We start from the raw sequence: 24,541 nt of genomic DNA, 5'->3' as shown, positions 1-24,541 counted from the left end.
CTTACATTTTTTTATTTCTGTATAAATGCATGTCAGTTAAAGTACAGTATGTACACATTATTAGAATGTTTTTTTGTGTTACGTAAAATTTATGAATAGTTGCTTGTAAATTTCAGTGTTATTTCCGTTAAAGCACCCAACTTTTAGATACAGTGTCAGTACATGAAATCATACATCAAAATCTAAATAGATTCTCAATACTTCATAAGACCTAACTCATCCTGTCTCATGTATTTTATGATATCCATGCTTCCTAGACATATCTCTTCCCCTACGTTTGGGTCGTTCCATTGTCTCTGAGTACCTGCATAGCAAAAGCCATCTTTCAGACAGTCATCTCTTAAAGAACACCCTGGTCCTCCTGGTTGCTCCTGGCTCTTAGCACCTGCGCTGCTTGTATTTGAAGCACTTTTTCCCCTTTAGGGTTGCAGTAGGCTTTTATCATCAGTGAAAGCCTGAGACGGTTTTAGAGGGTGTTAACAGTACCAGTCAAAAATTTGCACACACCTGATTGAATGTGTTCTTCATAACCATGGTTTAGGCATAATTATTGAAATTTGCTTCTAAGGCAAATAATAGTGGTGTTTGATGCCTGCATGAATTTATTACCAAAACACAGAAGTTGTTCATTAAAATATGTGTATACACCCTCAGGAAAAAAAAAGGTGCCAAACTGTCTTTCATGACACTGGGGTGGTACCCTCACGGGGACATAGATGTAAAATATTCCATTGTATACTTTTTGTTTGTTTGTTTGTTTATTTATTTATTATAAATTGTATTTACTCTGTTTTGACTCCAATGTTAAAATGTTTAAAATGTACAAATACGCCCCTTTCCTCGACAAAAGTGAATGCAGTGTAGCTTTAAAACTCATTTGAAGTCCACAGGTTGGCCTTAAGACTGTTGTTGCACCTTTGAGGGTACATTCACATTGTTTGTACCCTGATGAACAAAAGGTCTATACAATAGCTTTTTTTCCTGACGGTGTACAGTATATTTTCTGTGCCCCCTAACAAGTGTTTTTATACAGAACTTTAGGTTCATTTATCAAACGTCTGTCCTTCTTAATGCATTTAAATAAATTAGTTGTGTTTATGAGGTAGCATGGCATGGGTCAGAATAGCCCTGATAAAAGGTCAGTATTTCTGACTATAGTAATACCATTTTTTTATGTTTTTTTTCTTCACTGTTATTCTAAAATGTGTAAAATATGACCGTAAAGAAGAGAGCAGGTTGTGTTCAAATGTTCAACTGGTATCGTTATGGCAACACAGATTGGTGGCAGTGTCTGGGAGCCTCAGAAGCTCTGAATGATGCGCTCTGTTTTGCGGGCCTCTGAATTGAGCTCTCCAAATGTGTGGAAGAACTGCTCCATTTCTCTCTGCAGTGCGGCGTTGCGCTGGTCTGCATCCACTCTGGCTCGCTCGACGTTCCTCATCTTTATCTCTGCTGCACTGACCCAGCGCCGCTGCTGCTCCAGAGAAGCACGCAGTTCCACCATCTGCCCCTGGAGGGCCTCGTTCCGACGCTCCAACCTGTGTACCCAGAGTAAACATTCACTCAACCAGTGCTACTGTTCAAAAGAGGACTCACTGTTTTTAATCATGTAAAACTGCATAAACGGTCAAGTCATGCGTTTCTATGATAAAGTTCAAGCATAAACGTCTGTTATTGGGGGATATGTCCTGCACAGAATCTCTTGCTGGCCATCAACTTGATTTTCCTACATTTCAGCTTCATGAAACACCTCAAAAGTATAAGAGTATCTTGACAAAAGACTTTTTTTTTGTATTTTTACCCAAGCAGCAGAAAGTGGGAATTAATATGAAATCAGTTTGAGGCAGAATATTCCAGGGAAGCACATTGCCTGATGATATAATGGGGAATTTTTGGCTAGGAGCCATTTTAGACACATCAGATGATGGTGATGTCTTTATGCATCTTCACGGCCCTGCAAATTTATTTTTATGGCCTGCATAAGAGGGTACTTGTTGGATGTCTCTGCAAAGTATTCTGCGTAAAGATCTCTCAGCAACAAGTAATGGAAGAATATACTAACTGAAAATGTGTTTATTCCTATTGTGTTGGTTAGTCCAATTTTTTAATACCATGAAGCACTCATGACACATACCTTTTTTAAAAAATGAAAATGAGACATAACTGTCCTTATTATGGAAAATAGGATTAGAAGATATTAGTTTGAGATAATAGTAAACGTATTTTGGGGGTGGGGCAATCTTGAGCTCATGATGTAACTTAAGATATTGTAGAAATGAGTCATTCATAGGTTTGATAGAAATGCAGGAACACTACAAGAAATGGTGAGTTGCCATGGAAAAAAACATTAAAAAAAGATTATAAAACAATGCTGGTAAAAAGACCAGAAGGTGAATTTGAGATGATTCTATAATGATTGAAAAAGCTGCATAGCATAGAAAATGACGTTTTCGTGGAATGACTCGCATTTTAAGTCATTAACAAATCTCAAACATAATTTGACAAGTAATTACTAATAAATCTAAATTACTATCTATTACATACATAATTAGATCATTTGTCATTTAAGACAACAAATGATCTTGACATTACGATTAGTCAACAAAGTTGATTAGTGGTTAACATGTTGGTGCATATTGGTGCTTAGCATTCTGTGATGCTCTTTATCAGAGGTCACTAATAGGCAGACCGCGGTCTAAGTCTGGACCCAGACACTGTCCTATGTGGACCTGGCCTATAACCAATAAACTATGGAGAATTATTTAATTTTGACCAGGTGGTCCTATTTTAATCAGCGTAACTTTTCTAGGCTTTACAGTAGCTTTAGCGGCCCGGGAAACTCATAGACCAGCCGCATGCGTTGTAAAAATCACACGTGATGCTACAATCAGATCTGTGCATTACTGTGAGCACTGAGACTCGAGTGAGTGGCGCATACACAGAGGAGGGACGAGGCGAGACGTAGCAGTTGGAGAAGAAAGTCAGCCAGATTGTTTTACATGGTGTGTTCTAAAAAGAGAAAACTGACAATAAATATTGTTGAAATTTTACTGAATTGTACTTTATTTGATTCGACATTCAGTTGTTAACTGTATAAGATGTAAATATAAGTACTACTTCAGTATACAGTATATGGCACTGAATCATAATGCAAGCTAGATATTATGAGGCTCCGGACCTTTGCTTGAGGAAATTTTCTTTGGACCTTATTGAATTTTAATTAAAGACCTTTGCTCTATAGTGTCTGTATGATACAGGCAGTCATTCTAATAAATTTCAATACACTACAGGAAGGAAAAATGGCTTCTGTTGTTTTGTTCCAGCAAAAAGAAATCACTTATCGCACAGACGGAACGTGATGGCAGCAGTATGACTGTGCAAAGTGAGAGGAAACCGCAGAAGGCGTAATGGTTCAATTACTTGGTTAATTGAATAGTAGTCAATACATGAATCGATTATGGAAATTCTTATTTGCAGCCGTAGAGTGCTTACCTGTTGATCTTGGCTTCATACTCTGCTTTCTGCCTGGCCATTTGGTTTCGGAGCCCGGCCAGGAGGCACTGCATCACTTGGGAGGCAGCAGGGCTTTGTGGGTCGCCATTCGGAAGAAAGACCTCACTGCTGCCAGTACTCAGAGGGGCATCTGTGGGGGCAGAAGAGGAAGCAGGGGAGTTGGGATGTGGATCTCCTTCCCCAGGCTCTGTCCTAAAAGAAGGGAAGTGTACAGAGCTGTGGCAAGGACTAGCAGGTCCATCGCTCCTGCTTCCCGCATTTGCTTCGTCAATGGGCAAGATTTCACAGGAGGACCAGGAGCTGCTGCTGTCAGCAACGCTAGGGGATGCTTCCAGCTCCTTCATTCCAATGACCACCTCCTGATCTTCCACAAGTTCATTTGCTTGTTCCTCGGTGCCCATGTTGTCATATACAGATAAGGTGCTATCCTGGGCTTCGCTGCTTCCACCACTGTCCCCTAAGACTCTCTCAGTCTCCCAGCCAGATTGTCCCAGACCAGGCCAACTACAAGGCTGTACAAAGTCATCTCCACCTTCTGCCACTGCTGTCATAGAGGAGGAAGCAGAAGGTGGTGTGGTCGGACAAAGGATAGGTCCTTTGCTGGGCGACTCCTGTGCAGAAAGGGATGGGTTGTGGTTCTCATAAATCAGAGCCGAGCTGGACTGAGGAGAAGCCTCAGGCTGCCACTGCTGCGTCTCTGATAGAAGACGGTGGGTGCGCATACTTTGGTAGGATGATCTCCTTTCTGTCATAAGTGGCAGAGAGAGCTTCCGTGAGCATTGCATAGAGGTCTGAGTTGACTGGGGCAGTCGCTCGCCACTCAGTCCCACCTGAGGCTCACTTGGATGCCCAGAGGACTCAGCGTGCACCCACTCCACCTTACTGCACTGTCTGTGTATGGGAGAGAAAGTAGGTATAGAGGTTCCTGGAGAGCTGTGGTTTTCTTTCGAGAAGAGCGTACAGTGCTCTCTGATTAGCTCGGACATCAGATGCTGAACTACTGCTGCCCCTGCAAGTAAAAACACACCACATTAGTGATGACTGATGTACTGTGGGAGTGATACACAAAGGAGGATTTTCTAGAGATTTGGTTTGTCCGGGCGGAATTTTTTCACTCCTTATCCTGTTGGGTAGCCTTGACATTTTTTTAAGCTGTACGCAGTTTATGTCTGCCATGAGATTTTGGAAGCTTATGACCATGCACTCTCAGAAAAAAGGTATGAAGCTGTCACCCTCAAGGGTACATCTCAGTACCTTTTGTCAGGGAACATAACTGTACCATAATCCATTGAAATTATATTTTCTAAATTGTATTGACTCCACACACCCCGTCTCGTCTCCAGGCTTTTTATTTTATTGTTCTCTTTTAAAACATTAGGTTATGAAAAGGTACACATATCTATTTTTCCCTGAGAAAAACTTATTTAAGGTACACAATTGGACCTTAACACCACTGTTGTACCTTTGTGGGTATGTTTACATTGTTTGTACCTTGATGGGTGAAAAATGTACCTGCACAGAACCTTTATTTCTAAAAGTGTGGATGACTCTTGCTGGTGTAACTTTAACTCCTCAACTTCATCGATACACGTTGTGAAGCTTGCCCCGGTATGAATATTATTGGCTCAATAAAAAGACACTGGGAATCGAGAAATCTTGCATCTTGGTAGCATGACATTGCTCCTTTTCCAAGTTATTGTTTTCTGTTGTTTGTCCTGTTTCATTATTTGATTTGGAAGCTGTCCCCTAGCTTTCTGATTCTTTTGGGAGATTCAAACTATATCAGCACATCAAGTTTGCCTACTACTTTCTTTCTCTCCCATTACTTTTCTGTCTGGCTCCTTTTCACATACATATCTTAAAAGTATGCCCACCTCCAATAATACTCTCAGGGTCCTCAGCTTTGGGCCGTAGAATGTTTGGCCCAAAAACAGTCGCCAGGTTCTGGATACTCATCTTGTTGGTGCTAGAATAGGACTGGACCTCATTTAAGAACCTGCAACAAAAATACTGATTTGGACTGGAGCGTTTTGAAGATCTAATGGCACCTGTTGTTACACCCTTTGAACCCACACTTACTGGCAGATGTATTTCAGAAGGTTAAAGTTGGCTACGGGAAGCTCATGAAGAAGATTTCTCAGCTCCAGCAGACCCTGAAGACCAGACCAGAAAAGTGTTATACAAGATGAAGCGATGGAGAATCTTGTACTGGATCCTCTACTCATTAGTGAGCACTGTGAATGTATTATATTTTACTTCCTGTCTACATAACCCTGAATATCCTTGCAAGGCCTTCTGATTAACCTCATCGTCATTGATCATGCGTGTCCCACCTCACATCTACCATTTTATCTGACTGGTCTTCCAGCAGATGGCATCAAACACAGCAGCCCGCCTCGCCTTTTTAATATCTACTTGGTACTGCAGGGATGTTAAACTTCAGTCCTAGCAGTTCTGACTATCCCTGGTGCCAAAGCTAATGAAGAGAAAGATTCTACTTTATGCATGTAACCATCAAATCATATGAAGATCCCTTCATACTGTGGAATTCACACTTTTTCAAATTTGAAACTTTGATTAAAATATGCTTCTGATGTTGAAAGACTTCTGCAAATGTGCAGTTGGTGAGGAATTTTTAAATTGGGACTCTAGGGACCTTATGATCCACTTTAATGAACCTTAGATGCATGCATTTGAACCACTCAGGGTAAGAACGTGTGCTGAATGATGCAACATAGTGCAATCCTCTGCAATGTAATGTGCTGTAATAAATGTAGTGGTTACCTGCTCCCTGTCTGAGGGGATTTTCTTGCCACACATAAGAAACTCTTGGTAGCGACAGAATGGCACGAGTGGTTCAGGCAACTCCCTGAGGTATAGCTTTAGCAGAGATGCCACTGTGTGGACATCTGTGCTGCTGGGATAGCAAAAACACAGAACTCAGCTGACAGCGTTCCCTTCTTTGCCAGTTCTATTTGTCTAACATAGTTACTTTCTTCATAAGTCTTTGATCTTTTGGTATGGTATGCTGTGAATGATTCATCTGATACCTGATATGACTGGAATGACTTAGTTCGTGTCTAAGAAGGTTCTAAAATGGAAGTTCTTTGTGTGCTGCTAGCACTTACCTGTCGAAGGAGGGTTTTTCGCCAGCATCAAAGGCCTCCTGCAGCTCTTTGACCAGTGTGGCCTGGCCAGGCTGTCTGAAGAGCCCCACCTCCAGCAGCCCGCGCTCCCTGATAAAGTCCACACACTGCTCCACCACCAGAGGAGCCATATGATTGCCATAGCGCCGCTCGTACAGCACGGTCTCCTCCAGCCGCTGCCCAAACACACCTGAGATGAAGAGGCAGGGCTGTTATGGTCCAGGCTTTGTGTACCCAGCCTTGTCTTGTATGGGGAAAAAGCCTTCAAAGGTTGTACATGATGTTCAAAAGTTTGGAAACACTGATGAAAAGTTTGGAATTATAATTTTTTTGTAATAATATAAAAGCAAAAACTGACACCATATTGCTCTGATACGGCACCATACTTCACAGTTCACAGGTTTCACATAGTTAGTTAAAAACCACATTGTTGATGTGTCCAGATTGTAAAATGACTGTATAGAATCTATATAATATTATATATAGTATAGTCTCCATTTTTTGCAATTTTTAATTTTCTACATAATTGGAGCTCAGCAGCTGTCAGCTGTAGCTGTCAGCAGCTACATTGTGGAAAAATTTCATGATGAATGGACCCATAGAAATTGCTTGGAATAAAATCATGTTAAATGAACATTTTTGCCCTCTCCTTTAAAGTTACTATTTCAGAAATACCTGTCTTTCTTTGGACAGCGATGATATAATTTATATAGTATTCTTGATACTAAATAGTATCAAGAATGATGTTAATATCTAATGTAAAAGATATCGCTCACACTTCAGCACAGCGGGACATTATAATTCCCTTGTAGTGCGCTTACTGAACCCTAACAAGCCAGTATAGTTGTTATTTAACTTGCAGCTCTTTACTAAAATTTTTTTAAGCTACAGATACAGCACTTCCAGAATACTTTTATATGTGTACATAATAGTCTTTTAAATTTGTTAGGTGTCCATTATTAAGCCATTTCAAGCTAGTGATTTACTAGTGATTAATAACTAGTGATTTACTGGTTTATTATTCCTACATTATTAAGCAGTAACTACAGAAATTAACCAGTTCCAGAGCCCTTTTATCTATCTGTTATATAGTATTATAGTACTCAAGTCTTAACAAATTACTCAGCAAATTAATGGTCCCAGTCTCCTCTCAATCTCAAGGTGAAAAAGAGGTACTCCTTTATTTTATTTCTTCTTTTCTTCTTTTTTGTTTTCACCATGAGAATACAGAAGTGTGTTTTAAAGCTTTCATTGCCATGATATGTCACTTACCAGCTATTGGCTTAATAAGGCTTATTAATAATAATGGACATTTAAAATGGTCTGCAAAAGATTATGCTGTGTAATACAAAAAAGTCAATATCAGTCTGTTAATTACTGACTGCTGCTTTAATAAGCTCAATAAAAGGGCATTATAGTGTCACTCTAGACAGAAGTATTATCAAAATGTGTAATATTTAATATTAAACTAATAGCCATATAATATATATGATGGATAAAAAATTAAAACGTGTGTGTAAAATAAAACATCTAGAAAAATATCTTTGACGTCTAGTTTAGATTGTATATGTTATTGTGTATTACATGACACAAGTGACATTAACATGGCAAATGATTACAAACTTTTGACCTGTAGTGTATTACAGTAGTAATGTCACTGTGGGCAATAAGGCAGTAGTAGGTCAGTAAATATACAGTATCTTGGCTTGCAATTTAAAAAAAAAAAATGTTTTCAAAAGCATAGAGGAGTGAACATCCTAGATAAAATTAATACCGCCTGTTAGAGGTCCCTCAGCAGCGCTGCAGCATTGCACCAAAGCTCTCTGCAAAAATCTCTGAAATACTCACGCCTCTTGAAGCTCAGCACCCTTTTGATTTTCCTGTAAGCGGACTGTGAGAGGTAGCTTCCTGTCCGCTGGACCGCCTGCTTGTTCTCGGGCATCTTCCTCCGTCCTCCTCCTCACTAAACAGTGCCTCTATCCTGCGATCTGCCTTAAAATCACAGTTTCTCTGGCTGACTTAGTATTCCCGAGCAGAACAAAGCTCCACAGCAAGCAGTGCAGCCTCACCCTCCCTGTCCTCCTTCTGACGACTTCTTCTGTTTTGTAAACTCTTGCTCTGCCCTGGACTGCACGTCCTGCTTCTTTCTCTCTCCCCCCTCTCCTCCTCCTCCTCCTCTTCTTCCTCTCTCCTGTGCGCAGGTGAGCGGATATAAGCCCCAGTGCTCTTTCAGCCTCGGAGCTCAGGAGAGGCCGTCTGAGCTGAGGAGAGGCAGCAGTGACCCTCAGGCTCAAATATGCAGGCTAATCAGATATCAGCATTCCAGCAGTGACAACAATCCTCATCCCTCAAGAAGAGGCATTGTTCCTCTGCAGCATGACCCATACATGTAAGTGGAATTATAAGAATTTTAGATAAATGTTAGTTAATTTAGGTTTTTTATTGAATTGTTTTAATAGTTTACTTTTTATGTAGCATAGCATGAATGAATTAATATAATTAGTTTAAATTAACATTTACATTTTTATAAACTGTGAAAATAAAAGTAATAAAACAGTTCAAGTCAATTACAATCCAGCTGTTAGGTGGATGTTTCTGCGATGAAATGACTTCAGTTCCTTGATAGGAGGCTTGTCTTAACAGAGCATCCTTAATGACCAAGCTGTGGAAGCACCTCCTCCCTTCGGTGACCTTCAACCTCTGATCTCCAGTGAGCTTGGCTGAGGGGGCCGTCCGAGGGCAGCCATCCGCTGTTCCTGTTTCTTTGTGCTATTTTGAAGGACTCCTAGGGGGTCAAGTTTCTTTGCAGGAGCTTGCAGGTGTCCAGGTCACATGGCATGGTCAGCAGAGATGCTGTCTTTGACGAGCAGAGATGTTTGTCTTTAACGAGACACTAATTACTTCGAGGAGTTTCCAGTGACGCGAGTTGGCACCTCCTTAAGCTCACTGTCAAATCATGACTGCCTCCCTAACTGCACGTCAGTGTGGTCAAGGCTGCTCCTCCTTGAATACCTTTGGAATTGCGCTCTCTCCCTTTTTCCACCCCAGTGTCACATGATCACAGTCTTTATGTTTCCCTGCCTCTGTCCTCACGTTTTCCCATTTCTTTCCCTCTCTTGCTCTCTTTCTCTGTCTCTCTCTCTCTCTGCTCTCCTCTACCCTTTTTTACCCCCCCACCTTATCCCGTATCAGGCTACTCTACTGCAGGCTTGTTGGAGCATGGCCAAGGTGGCGCCAGCTCCCTCTATGTCTCGTTCTATCTCCCTCGTCTCTCCATGAATCATTAACGCTGCACAACGCTATCACAGGTCGACTAAAAATAAATGAGCTAGAACGTGTCGCCTTTTACCCACTCTTTCACTTTCTTTCAGGCTCCCTCTCTCTCTCTCCACCCTCTCTCTTTCTCTCTCACTTTCTCTACTCCCCACTCCCCCTAACCTCACATGGCTGCTTGTCTTTGGCTGTTTTCCATTGGCCTGCAGTGGACACGCCCCCAAGCCCTTTTTTAAGGTGCACATCCGGTTCGGGTAACTCGGTTACTCTGATGACAGTTCTGATCAAGCATGTAGGAGACCTTGAGCGTGCGCTGTGTGTGTGTGGGAAGTGCATTACTGTGCCAGTGTGTTATCTGTTGGAGAAATCTGTGTGTGTGTGCAGGAGCCTCAGGCTGGGGAGTAGTTATGGCTGCGAGGTGGTGTGGGGAATTCATTGGGACTGTTAATCTTCTGGGAAATGAGTGACGAGTTCAGCTCAGCGCTAGATCGCCCAGAAGGACATGGCCTTCTTAGTCTTCTAATGTTCCGTGATAATGGCTTTACAAAATTGACCATGGAACATACCACCTGAACCATGAATTTGAAGCCATCCAGTGCAGAACAACACTGCTAAATACTGTTTCTGTTTTGCTTTGTAAGTAAGTAGGGATGGGATGGTTACTGGCTTTATTTATGTATCACAGTGTATGACCCGATGATAATCATGCCACTTCATGTTGTAGTATTCTGATAACTGTGTATTATTATCTCTTACAGTGTAAGTAAATAGCTAATATGTGAAACTTGTTACTTTGAGACTTTTTTTTTCATTTTTTTTAATAGTCGATTTTTTGATGTTATAAAGTAAAACAAGTCTGTTAGTATAATATCTGTGATAACAATTTCAGTGTGTTTCAATGCTGTTTAAACATTTTTACAGTGTTTACTCTAGATATTTTTTTCAGACTGGGTGGTAGACCCCTCACAGTTATCAGTGTTGTTATGCATACATGGGGTCATCAAACTTGTGCAGGGATGGAGTAGTATCATCATACAAAAATATTTTTTAAAATGCAGTACAAACAGTGTACATGATACACCAAGTTACTTTCTGTACACAATTATTCGCAAGAAGTGCGATTGTGATTGACTTCATTAATATTCAGTTAATTTATATCCTTTATGTGCAAATATTTTACAGTTAATACTAGGCCAAAAATAAATCCTATGTATTTGCATAGAAATGTATAAGAATAGTCTCAATAGTTCCTTTAAACCAATGCTAAGTATACCAAATAGTATCTGGTGCTCACCTGATAGTAGCTAGTGCTCACCAAATAGTATATGGTGCTCACCTAATTGTAGCTAGTGCTCACTGAATAGTATCTGGTGCTCACTTGATAGTACTAGTTGGTGCTCACCTGATAGTATCTGATGCTCACTTGATAATATTTGATGCTCATCTGATAATAGCTGGTGCTCAGCAAATAGTATCTGGTACTCACCTGATAGTAGCTAGTGCTCACCAAATAGTAGCTAGTTCTTACCAAATAGTATATGGTGCTCACTTGATAGTAGCTAGTGCTCACTTGATAGTAGCTAGTGCTCACCAAATAGTATCTGGTGCTCACCTGATAGTAGCTAGTGCCAACCAAATTGTATCCAGTTCTCACCTGATAGTAGTAGTTGGTGCTCACCTGATAGTATCTAATGCTCACTTTATAGTATTTAGTGCTCATCTGATAATAGCTGGTGCTCAGCAAATAGTAACTGATGCTCACCTGATAGTAGCTGGTGCTCACCAAATAGTATCTGGTGCTCACCTGATACTAACACAACATGCCCAGATCAGTTGCTCTATAGTTTCCATATACATGTCTTGATTTATTTACTTTATTATGATAATTTTTTTGCTTTTCTTTTACTGACATTCTCAGTATATTTTAGTTGTTAAAAATCTGTGATAATTCTTGGTCCATTCCTATTGTTGAGGTAGTTGAAAGGCGAGGACAGTGATGCTATTGTTTGTATGTCTAGCACAGCACAATTTCTCCTCACTGCTCTGCATTAAGGGGTGTGATAGAGAATGATGGGGAGCTGACAGCACCCTTGAGACAACCGAGGTGTACTGTAGTGCTGTTGGAACCGGGAACCTAGCCAAGATGGACCCACAACTCCCTCCCAGGATCTCTCTCACTCTCTTTCTCTCTCACTCTGCCTCTGTGTCTCTCTACCTATGTCTCTCTGTCTCTCCTTCATTATCTCTGTCTCTCTTTCTTACACACACATTGCAGGTGTAAGAGACAGGACAGTGTTTTGCCAGTGGGGGCCAGATTGGGGGCGGGGTGGGTTGGATCGGGGATGTGGGGAGTGCTGTACTCTGAGCTGCCAGGCCTGAGCTGAAATAGTGCATGAAGTGCACAAGCAGGAACTGAGATTTAGAATAGTCTGTTTATGCCAGGAGGTTTATATCCGGCACACATTGAGAGGTTTCGAATTCTTGAACTCTCTATGACACTTCAGTGCCACTGCTAGAACTTTCTCCATCTTGGCCCATTCAGATACCTTAATCCTGTTCCGTTAAGTGAGAAACATGAGGGGAATTCTGTGTTTTCGCCAGAGTTGGATGACATCGGATTTAAGAGCATGTGGTTTGCAGAGTTTAAGTCAGATGTGGGTCACTGTAGACAAAGCTCAGCTTGAGACAGAGCTGGTATGTGTAATGCATTGACCATGTCTGGGAAATGGGGGGAATGTGTGTATTGTATCAAGTGGTGTGCGTGCATGTGTGTGTGGTGGGAGGGGAGGGGTAGTATTATGACTCAACCCTTGATAAACTCTGGCTGCCTAGGTAGCATAAAATAGGTTCAGACACTTTCATCATAGTGGCTTAATCAGGTGTGGCATCAGAGAAACAGGCAAAAAGCCCCTTTCTGGATTTTCCTGAGAACTTAAAGGGGGATACCATACATAGATTTTCATTGAATTTTCTCCCATTAAGACCATTTATGCCTCATGTGTGTTTTATGTATCTAAATACAGTCATAATTTATTCTACCATTGCTATTTTCCAACCTCAGAATTAAACAGGCTTTTTTGGTTATTGTTCTTTTAAGTCTGACACTGTACTTTGCAAAAGTCATGTATTTAGTTTCCAGTCAAAATGTCCATTAAGATTTTCATTCAGTGAAAAATCAGAAAACATATATTTAACAGAAAATTACACTAAAACCCCAAAGTCTAAATATAATGTCACTTTTTTCAGTGTGTCCTTTTTTGCCTTTATTACAGCTTCCATTCTTTTCAGGAGACTTGCTTTTGGTTTTTCAGAGAAATCTTGCAGAAATGTTTTTCCACATCTCCAAACTTCAGTCTTAGAAGATTCCTGCCTCTCACAATCTATGTAATCCCAATTACAAATTTAATCTGATCATCCATAAAACCTCACTCCACATCTCTAATGCCCAGTTTCAGCGTTTTAGTGCAAAAAAAACTTTCTGCTTTTTTGTTTATTTCTTTTCTCAGTAACAGCTTCTTAACAGATATACATCCTTTCAGACTCCTAGCATTGAGTCTGTCCATCCTTCAAGGATGAAAGGTAGACACTTGTGGATTTTTTCAGATGTGAAGTAAGAGTGGAGCTTGATTGTCTCCTCTCTCTTAAATATATAAGATGTAAGTACTGTTTATCTGATGGTGACAGTTCTGGTGGTCTATCAGGTCTTTTACAGTTGTTAGATTGTTAGTTGTTAGGACTCCCATTTTATATGTCTTGTCAGAACTGTTTGCCCCAGTGGATTTGCAAGGGTACAGTGGGTGCCAGTGAAGTGAGACAGGAACTTCAGCCCTGAATAAATGGGCCTCTGCAATCTCTGCTCCACCTGGTGTGCCTGAACTGTTAGGGCTTACATCATGTATAGCTGACAGAAGGCTGTCAAAACTGCTCTACCAAGAGCTACATCTTTGGGCGTAGTTTCATTTGGTGGACGTAGCTGTAATTGGTTGGTTTTAATATTGGAAGGATGATCAAACACAAGCAGGATTCTAGAGGCTTTGTCTCTTGTGGCTATGGAAATCTGAATTTTTAGGAGATGCTTCCTCCACTATTAAATGAAAGTAGAAAAAATGGCTTTTAATGCATAATTGATAATGTGTGGGGGAAAATTTTGTAAAAACATGCAAATTTCCTCCGTATAGCCACCATAAGTTAATCCATTTTAATATCATTCATCAGATGTACTTCATTCCTGAAAAGTTGTATAAAAAGAATAATGATTGCTCCTGCTATTGTCCCAGATGTAAAGTGGGGATAGGAACTTTGCTAGACATGCTGTGGACCTGCCCCGACCTGGAGGTATATTGGAAGGCAGTTTTAGATTTTATCAGGCTATTGTTGGTGGGATTGTTCAGTTTCGAATTGTACTGATATGTCTATGTTACATATAAGCTTGACTTCATGGTGAAAGACTAACAAACATATTAATAAAAGAACAAGATTGGAAGAATGGAAGAGTTAAACTGGCAGTACAGTGCACAAAACCAAAGAATGGACCATTTAAATACTCCTAGATTTGTAGGAGGCTATTGTGTATTAAACTCCATTTCTTGCATTCTGGCTCTAAAAATGAATAACTTTTACCTATTGGCGGTTTTGACCAAAATTGAATAAACAAAAGGGTGGTCTCTGACTTTTGTACAGCACTGTACATAAATAATCTCTATTTTGATTGGCTGTTCTATGTTATCTCATTCAAAAAGCAGTCCAGGCTGAAACACTCCCTGTACCTTCAGTGTGGATGACCAAGGCTAAACTACTGTCGGCTAAATATATTTCAATGTGTTGGCTTTTGTGGCTTCACACAAAACACTGAAGTCAAAACAGACAGTTGGACTGCTGTGACTTCCAAGTGAGAGTAAAATATGTCTGTGTATGTGATCACCTGTGAAAGGTATCCACACTCCTTTATTGAGGTTCTTCAGCCATTCCTCCCCTTGACCACAGCTGTTAGACAGGAAGAAGTATGATCCAGGGCTTACTAACACGTCCCTGTTCCCTACCAGAGAAAGAGGGAGGGAGGGGGAATTTGTTACTTTGTCTGTTTTGGTGTCATATTTAACTGTTTAGCATTTTTCTCATCCACACAACGCAGCAGATTAATTTATCGATTTTAGCTGTTTCATCAAATTGGCAAAGTGATCAGTAATCTCTATATTGCGGTCAGAGACGTGCATAGGAACCTACAACAAACATGCAGAGCTTTAACTCTAATTTGAATCGATGGGAGGCACTTGCTTAATACCGCAATAGATTGAATGGGTGCTTTAAAGAGGACTCTGGTGACCCTCGCCATCATCTTAAATGTCACTCTTCAGAGCTTTTCAGGCCAGTTTAGACTTTGTGCACAAAGTGAGTGCAGAGACAGTAAAGGCATTCATCCTGTTTCCATCAAAACCTTTCCTGAATAAGTTCTCATGTATATCGTCACTGTCATGTCACAACTTTGTACCTTTATTTCAGTTTTTTATTTTTTACCTCTTTTGAAAATTGCCAGCTTTTCATTTTATTTGAACATTTCATGGTGAAAGGACAAATATTACCTGGAAAAAAAACTTGTCACCTTAGAAGAGAATTTCCCTGATTTTTTGCAAATTTTGAGCATGAATGATTAAATGTAAACAAAATCATTCAGTGTGGTTTGATATGAAATGTGCCATTCTAGGGAAGCTCACCGAAGTAGAATAGTTCACAGCGGTGGTTCACAGAGTTTAATACCTCCCTCGCAGACAGTTCTTACAAGAAATGGTTACAAATACATTACCTGAGACATTGTTTTACAATAGATTTAAATGTTTGGCCTAAAATTTCAAAAATTAAAATAAAAAAAACCTTTCATGGTAGAGGGACATGCAGGGCATTTTACAGCAAAATAGCAACTAGACAGCGACTATTTTGCCATTATCAACATTACATAAAAAAAGAAGAAGCATGTAGGTTCAGAGATGGTTTTGGATAATAAATAAAATGTCTGTATTTGTGTTGTAGATATTATGACCCCTGGTTCCTATCACCACCACTGTAAAGAAAGTTTTTCAACTCAAACCATCCCTGAAATAATCTGAATGTTCTCAATGATTAAACTATATACACTCTTCAAGGGTCTCTTCAAAGGTTCTTTAGTAAAGAAATGGTTCTATTAAGAACCATGAACACTAAAAGAACCCTTTGCATCATTTAAGCGTTCTTTGCATCATAAAATGGTTATTCAGATTGATAGAAAATGTGCTGTAGATGGTTCTGGGTTAAGCTTTTTTTCAAGGTAATACATTCTTCTATTTCTTGTTGAAGAATGAAAATAATTTTGCTTGGCATAACATTTACAGCAACATCACCACCATTATATAATGTTTCTAGATCTCTGTAATATAAAAGAAGCCAACAAGGAAAGATGTAATACAGTTGGTCAACCACATACACCTTCTGAACATGAGGTGCTGAAGTAAGCATGAAGCATGCAGTCTGACCGTCTGCAGGTTCCTCTGAAGGTCAGATTGAGTTACCTGTATGAACATGCTCTCCAGGTCCTAAGCCTGGGAATTTTCCCCACAGTCACTCCATACCAGCCCACCAGTCAGACATGACAAATCCGCACACTCATAAACAGCTCTGTTTTCCATTCCTGCTGTGTCCCAGCCCTTCAGCTGAAAACTGCTCAAAAGGAGGGGGAGCAATAGATGTCTTTAGAGTATTCTTGTGATTTCTAGTTACTATGAGGATTTGGGAAGAGGATTGTAGTCTCTGTGTTGATTGCTTCTTTGTGAACCAGCTGGAAAATACACCTGAGACATTTAAAGGGGCATTCCAGACGAAATTTAACATGGAACAGCATAGTACAGCATTATATATCTCAGCCTCAACTCTTTGACAGAAATAACAATTTTGTACCCTTTTTGTGTTTTCGTCCATTAATGTTTTCTCAGAAATAAAATAAATCCACTGATGAACCACTCTTGGAAACTAGTAAATGCAGACATGATATTGTATGATGCAGCTTATACAGTTTTCTATTCATACATCTTAAAACTGTGTTTAACAAGCCATGTTGTCATATCACTACTTAGAACAGAAATACTATAGAACATTTAAAGTCTACAAAAATATGTGAAATTATTTGCTTTCTGAGCTGATATCTAGCCTGATGATCTCATTTTAGGGTCTTTAGCGACCTCCTGCTTTGAGTTATTTTATTTTGATGAGGAAAATGTAAGAAAACCTAGACTGACTGAGCTTTTCATATGAACAGTGTTAAATAAAAGTATATATGGGTGGCTCGGGAGATCTAAGCAACTGTTTATACTGCTTATTGCAGGAAGCAGCCCTGCATGTAAGTGTCACTGCTCTCTACTGTGTCTGATCCTGAAATAAATGGGATAAACAATGCATGACAGTAGATGGGTTACAGTCCGTGACTGTACTCTAATATAATGGATCTATAAGGTGGGCAGAGTTCATGAGTTGGCATGTAAATGGAAGAACATGGTATATGTTTCTAATGAAGTAGATAGTACATATGTCACAGAATTCATTTACAGCTCCTCCAGTGCCCAAAAAATGGGATTATTAACTTTCCATTTGTTAACAGGATCAAGATGCATGAAAAAAAAACAACCATACTGACTCTTCTTGAGCAGACAATCAAACAAGAACCCATCTCAGTACAGACTAAACACAGTACTATGAGCAGATCCTCTAGTAATCACGGTCACTCTGTCCTTTCGGTCAGTCTTGCATCTAGACGATGGCCTGAGATGAATCGGGTGACCATTTCTTATCTTTAAGCACTGCTGGAGCTCAACGGGGGGAAGAGCACGGCATTGATTTTCATAATTTAATTAAAAAGTCTTGCTGTTTTTCCCCCCATACATTTCTCAGAGGAGATATTAATCAAAGAATGGGTCTCGGCCACAATTAAACCATGCTCCAGATTCCGCTCACATTTGCTGAGAGAGAGTGCAGTAATTAATTTCAGCAAGACACTTTCCCCTAACCAAGAGAGAGCGGTAAAAACCAGCTAAGTGGTTTATCAATACCTCCTCTATTCCGAGCATGGCTGGTAGGACCTGCCATAGCTTAATGACAGCGGAAAGAAAAGACATTCCAAAGGGTTCAAGGAAGTCACTGCTGCTATAGGCACCAAAGCTTACTGAGTTTAATGCGAGTGAACATTTGTAGCCCTCTCAATGACATTACTGTTCCCTCCCTCATTCTTCAACCGAGTCCCAGACTACTACTGGATCAGTTGCTCGGCATGCACTGATAAGAGAGCAGGCATTTACCGGTTAGCTTAAATGGATTAGAGAGCTTATAGATAAACATAACAAGGTTTAATGATGAGGAGTAGCTGGCAAAAGCTAAGAGTACACAGAATCATATCAGAAGTTTCGGACCATTCACTGAATCAGATTGATTGGATGGGATGCTGAACGTGACCCTTTCAGTCAGAACATCCATTTGTAACCTAATACAAATCTAGAGTCCAGTTTACTAGGGCTGGGTCAGAGATCGTATCTGGGATGGTTTCTCTAAGTAACCACTGAGACAAAAAGGACATCAAGAACTGATTTATTGATTGATGAACCACAGTGCGTTCTCCATCTCGTGCAATCTAAACTACAGATATAATATGAGTTGGATTTCGACATTTCCGTACTAGACCTCACTGCTCAAACAAAACTATCCAAGTTATTCCTTAGAAACACGTCAGTCTGGCACATCAAATCATGACTTTCATGCTAAATCTTGGGACATGCCCACTTCTTTCCAGTGCTGTTTCTTTTTCTAATCAGTCGCTAAGGACCTCTGCACCACAAGGGGACCCGCAAGTATTTATTATTGTTTGTGTCAGTCATTGTATTGGCTAAAATGTATTTTATGAAAAAATGATTGATGACTTTGCTTCCAAAAAATCAAGGAAGCAGAAATGATGCACATGCCACACATAAATAATTTTATTTATGTTTATTTTTCTGTTTCATTGTGTGTTTTATTTATTCTCTTTTGCCCTCTATGTACTTAACGACTTTTACTATTATTATTGTGTATTTGTCTGGTCAAAATTAGTTTACGTATTAATTATTTTGTATTCTTGCATACAAAATAAACTCAGTGGGTGGATGAGGAGCCCCTCAAGTAGTGATGGCACTTAGGGCCCATCAGCATTCATAAATGGCCCTGTTTCTATCAAACTTGTAAATTGTCCATTTTTGCAAAGTCTGTTTTTTTAAAGTTTCAAGTCTATTTGGGATCTTTTTGACCTTATACAGCAAAACGTTTGAGTGCCCCTGTTCAAATGACACGTTTTGTTGATTAAGTGAAAAGTAAGAAGTTTGCTTAGAAAATCAACAAAACAAGGGTCAAGGGTGCCCAAACTTTTGCACATGACTGTATTTTCTCAAAAAGGAATACTCCTGTTTCCTTTGAACTTTTCTTGAATAAGCACACGTAAGTTTCATTAGCTAATAAAAATTACCTTCATGCTTTAATAGTTTTTTAACTTTTTTAAGCCAGTATTTACTCTTTATTTAAAGAAAGGCAAGCACTGGATTTCATGCTGAAGTCTGTGAAGATGTACTGCATTCTTTCATTTCTTGTTGTCGAGGAATCCATTATACACAGAATCTCTTGCAGAAACCAAGAGGTATTCTGTCATGCCGGCCATCAAAATGACTTTATTGGGCTGTGAGGATGCATAAAATTTATAAAGACATCATATCATCGTCACCTAGAAACCACTTCCCATCATAGTGACGAAGTGCTTACCTAGGAAACGTTGCGTCAGATGTGAAGCAGGTATGGTAAATGTTCAGGCTGTTGCCAGTAAACATATATTAGCACTAAAGCAGTTATATGCCCAGGGCTGCAGTGAATACAGAAAATTAAGCTTTTCTGCCTAGACTACATGCCAGAAAGTAAGTAAACACCACTTCTACTTAATGAATTTAGCTACTTTAAGGTGCACACATTGCTGACACACCTTGTGAAAATTAGAAGATGGCAGAAGCTGATTTGAAGCGGATTTGAGGTATGATTGATGTGCAAGTATTTATTTGAGTTGAATAAAATCTGTTAAATCGCTTGTTACTATATGAAGGTTTTTATAGGATGAAATAAGACCATTTTTACGTTGCAGGCTTTTAATTGCTCACCATCCAATACCTTTGGCATATGAAGTGGAGTTTGTGATCCAGAGCTAATTATCCAACATCAGTACCTGACCTCACTAATGCTCTTCAGCCAATCAAATGCTCACGGCAGTGTTCCAACATCTAGTGTAAAGCCTTCCCAGAAGAGTAGAGGCTGTTACTACAGCAAAGAGGGACAAACTGCCTATAAATACCCTTGATTTCAGAAGAAACATTGAAGTGTCTATGAACATTAGCCATATATTATTGCTACATCCAAGCTGCAGGAAAGACTGAGGAAATCAGGTGATTTCCAAATAGTTTATTAAAAAATATTACAGCATTAATAAAACATAGCACATCTGTCACTGTCCAAAAAAAATACATGTATATCCATTTTGATCAGATTTTGTTTTTCATAATTTGAACATGCCAGATATCCTTTACATTGTGTGAAAAATGTTTTGATGAATGGGCCAATAGAAATGCTCCAAAATCACTTTTTATTAAACCTCTTTACATTAACTTACATTTAAAATTAAGAGCTAATAGCCTTCTCCTGTAAAGTTACCATTTTGGAGACATGTTTTTCTTAATATTTTAATGAGAAGAAATTTGAAGGACTAGTGGCTTTTGAGATAATACAGGGCCTGTCTCTGAAATGTTTAGTTCTGAGTTCTTACTAGTTATGACCTCAAGATGTAGCTGTAAAAAATATCCAACAAAAACATGTTATAATATATGAAGTTGAACCAGCTGATTTAAAGTGAGATATTATTCTTACTGTTGTGTTATGTTTCAGTACAGTCAGATGTCAGCACTCAAAAAGCATTTCAACTCAGTATTATGTTTAGGAAGTAATTAAAAAAGTAATAAAATAAAGTTTTGAAATTTTGCATGGTTTTACAAATTAAACAAAAGATTTTCCTTTTTTCATAAGTGCAATAAACCCTGTACATTTTGAATATACTGAAACAAGAAGTTTATAACATTATATATAAATATGCTTTAGCTTTTTAGAAATGCTTTGAATGATTTTTTTAAAACTACAACTTAAGCACTGTGAGGTTTCCACACTTAGAGGTGGACACACCGTCTCCAGGTTTTTGTTCAGGCTTTCAGTAAAGCGATTCCTTCAAGACTCGGAATGGCACACCAAAACATTCTTTCCATCTTTATTGTTGTTATTGGCCTAATATCTACATCTCCCCGCATCTACATCTCAGAGCTGGTGAAAAGGATGGGGGGAAGTACAGAGAAATTATATTTAAGTAAAAATTTGAGTGCTGTGTCAAAATCTCACTCAATTAAAAGTTGAAGTATGGAGCCAAAAATAGACTTAAGAAAGTCAAAAATTATGTGTTTAAAAGAGCGATTTGTAAGAGTTTAAAACATTCCCAAATTAACTAAGATTATCAACAGAATGTGGAGAAATAAGAGTTTTTATGTTATGTCAAAGAAGTCTATCATGTTGCAGAGACATGTACTAAAGTTAGCATGCTAACCAGCTAGCCCTGGCCTTTCCTGTCATGTAATACCACTTTGTACCTGAAGAGGTGATAGTGAGTCACTGTAATGTCGATTCTGCCATCAGTACAAATAATCAGAGTTAAAGCAAACTTAACTTTTCAAAAACATTACTACTCATTTTCTCTTATTCTGATGTAAATGTATGCTTCATTTTGCCAGTTTTTGCTTTAATGTTTTTCTATTTGCTGATTTTGCTGATATATTTTTTGCGTCTGAAATCACTCTTTTGCTTCTGACCTGTGGCACTTTTTAACAGGAGGCAGGTCTTAGAAGAGGGTGTTCATTTGCAATCTCCATTTGAGATTTGTAACAAGTACTTTGGAGGTCTAAATTAAAATAAGGTACAAAATGTATGCATAAGTAAAAGTCTTCAATTTCATAACGTACAAATCTTTTAAAATATAGCTTAAAGGGGAATTCCACTGATATTTCTCAAAATTTCTGCATATTTCAATTACTGATTACAAGCAAAGTAATTCAGAGTAGTTTGATGAGAAATGGTTCATTGTAGTGAAACACTCAGATTTCTTTACAGGGGTGGTGATAGGAACCAGAGGTTGTGATGTCGGCAGTACAAATATAGCCATTAGTGAGCCTACATGTGTCCTCTGAGTTTTTATATGTAATGTTGATGATGGTAAAATAGGGGTGAATCTGGAAAAAGAAGTTTCTTTGGGGACTGTTTTTTCTGCATGTGCCTCCAAGAATGGATTTTTTAAAATATGTTGTAGGCCTGAGGCTTATCTCAAAACCATCATAAAACAATGTCTGAGGCATCAGACAGTGTAGACAGCTTTTAGAAGAGTTAAACATTTCAGATGTCTGAGAAATTGGCAGAATTTCCCTATAAGTGTCATAATAAAGTACAATATAGTAGGTACAGTAAGTATGTTGTATAAAAGCAATAGAACAATTGAGGTTGTGTGTTTTTGTGACTGACGAACGATGGTTATGTTATTCACGGTAACACTTTCTCTCATGTTCTGTTGCTTAAGGGTGAAGAATATTATTTTTCATGAATGTAAAGTTAATCTGACAGAATTGTTGGATATTTGCAGATGAAGTGCTTGATTCATGCACCTTGCACTGTTTAAACACTTACTGCCACCTCTCTCAACTGATTCAGAGTGTTTTGGGTTATCTGTGGGTGCTTGGCAGCCAAGTCTCCTCCAGATCCTTATATTAAGTAGCCATGTCCTCAGCAACACTGTAGCCGTCACTCAGCCATCCATCAGACTTTGCACCTCAAATCACTGTACTGCTTGGGCTTGGCTTTCACATCTGTACTATGATCCCACCCTGTGAGCCATCAAACAGCCCCTGTCTAGCCCAATAACCTTTTGCGGTGTGCGTCTAAACCTGCCATATCCATCTGAAGCACGGCACTGACAACACTATTGATAGGTCCACTTAAGCTGATGGACATGCCTCTATTGAAGCGCTCTGCAGTGTTATGAAACCAGATCAGTAGGTCAATTTGTATACCAAATCTGAGCAGTCTGCTTTACACCTACCTGCTTTACACCCACCTATCTGCCCAAGCACCAAGTACTGTTATTGTTTTTGCTCAAAATATCTAAAATCACTATAAACAAAAAAAGTAAGTTGATTACAATTTTTGTTGATTAATTTAGGAATAGAACAAAGAATACAAATTCAACACCTTTCTAGGTTTGAGATAATTTGACTTTAGTGTTGGGAGAGTGAGGTGAGGAGGACCTGCCACTGCAATGGTAAAATAACCCATGCTAAAATAAAAAAAAACACACACACAAAAAAGAGTACACTAGACCACACTGCTCAACCAGAAACTCCGCTTAAGCTTGACACATAATGTCATCATATCTATTATATCTATGTTTAAAATGAAGACATAAATATGGTCTAGTATTCCCATATTTCTGTCACATCATTCTGCAGCGTCTTTCAAAATGCTCAAAATGCTTCAGAACTAAAAATCCATTTAGGATCTTTTTGAATCTTTGGTTTCTTGAAAATGTTTCTTTCCACCTTTTTCCTAGAGCTATTTCGTATTAATAAAAAATGACTTGGGCCCTTCATGGCTTATATCAAATCTGCTAAGGCTGCTTTACAAGTCTTCACAGATGATCTCTCTTTAGCCCCCCAAGCACCACTTGTCTGTTTATTATTGCTGTTGTTGTTGTGCATTGTGTAACTGCAATGTGATAGAACTGAATGGAACACCGTAATTATAATCTACAACTTTACCTCTCGCTCAGTGTAGCCTGCTTTAATACTGTATAATAGCATTGATTTACTCTGAAAAATAAAGACGCCAAACATTAATAATAGCATTAATTCGAAAAATAAAGGTGCCAAAAACATGTAGAATCACTGTTGCTTCCCTACAGGACCTTGAAATGGTTCTTTAAACTGTGAGTGTCAGGAACCTTTTTAAAGTTTATAGAACCATAATGGCAAGACTCTGTACCAGTTTAAGTTTTTTTCTAGAACTGTCAAAAGTCAAAAAACGTTAAAGAACTTTTATTTTTTGGAGGTGTACTCTTACTCAGTACTTCTGTTTTGATAGGATCTCTGTCCAGTATTGCAGTCACTGTCCTGCACAACATTTTTCTACATTGTTCCGTCCTGCACTTCTGCATTGCAGGTTGCACCAGTGCAAACAGGTACAACAGCAAAGTTTAACTGAATTGAACTGGAATGAGATTAGCTGCTGCTGCTGCTGCTGCTGCAGGTTTTCGAATCAGCTTTTCGCTGTAACAGCACTGTGACCTCAAAGACAACACAGTACATTTCAAGTCTGCAGAATCCATACCAGAACACATGACGGATGGATAAAGAGGCACTGGGTACCGGAGTGATGACGTGATCGTGAGCGCACTGACCTTTCTGTGCGGCGCTGTTGAACTTCCAAGACTTGAAGCAGGTGAGTCCCAT

The 24,541-nt window shown here is 39.2% G+C and overlaps 1 protein-coding gene across 3 annotated transcripts; it reads right to left on the bottom strand.

The window, feature by feature from the left end:
- Positions 1 to 19: 19 nt before the first annotated feature.
- Positions 20 to 24,541, bottom strand: si:ch211-247j9.1 (rho GTPase-activating protein 24). Of its 3 annotated transcripts, XM_036588659.1 has the most exons (8): positions 24,490 to 24,541; positions 14,854 to 14,967; positions 6,642 to 6,849; positions 6,298 to 6,430; positions 5,593 to 5,666; positions 5,388 to 5,509; positions 3,493 to 4,522; positions 20 to 1,538 (listed from the first exon to the last, which is right to left on the bottom strand). In XM_036588659.1, exons 1-8 carry the CDS (start codon positions 24,539 to 24,541, stop codon positions 1,301 to 1,303), a joined length of 1,971 nt encoding a protein of 656 aa, XP_036444552.1. In that variant the 3' UTR covers positions 20 to 1,300. The 3 variants fall into 3 exon arrangements, with proteins under 3 accessions (XP_036444552.1, XP_036444550.1, XP_036444549.1); XM_036588657.1 differs by lacking the exons at positions 14,854 to 14,967; positions 24,490 to 24,541 and adding an exon at positions 8,508 to 9,162 and having other exon boundaries at positions 44 to 1,538; positions 6,298 to 6,427; XM_036588656.1 differs by lacking the exons at positions 14,854 to 14,967; positions 24,490 to 24,541 and adding an exon at positions 8,508 to 8,735 and having other exon boundaries at positions 48 to 1,538.

The sequence above is a fragment of the Colossoma macropomum genome, unplaced genomic scaffold, assembly GCF_904425465.1.
Source record: "Colossoma macropomum unplaced genomic scaffold, Colossoma_macropomum, whole genome shotgun sequence".
Classification (NCBI taxonomy): domain Eukaryota; kingdom Metazoa; phylum Chordata; class Actinopteri; order Characiformes; family Serrasalmidae; genus Colossoma; species Colossoma macropomum.
This window is presented reverse-complemented; position numbering and strand designations above follow the sequence as displayed.

Coding starts and splice junctions, on each gene's coding strand:
- si:ch211-247j9.1 (XM_036588659.1), bottom strand. CDS start 24,541: ATGGGACTCACCTGCTTCAAGTCTTGGAAGTTCAACAGCGCCGCACAG. Junction 6,850..14,853: donor AGTGTGGATACCTTTCACAG/GTGATCACATAC, acceptor TCTTCATCTCAG/GTGTGTTTGGGCAGCGGCTG. Junction 1,539..3,492: donor TATGAAGCCAAGATCAACAG/GTAAGCACTCTA, acceptor CTGGGTACACAG/GTTGGAGCGTCGGAACGAGG.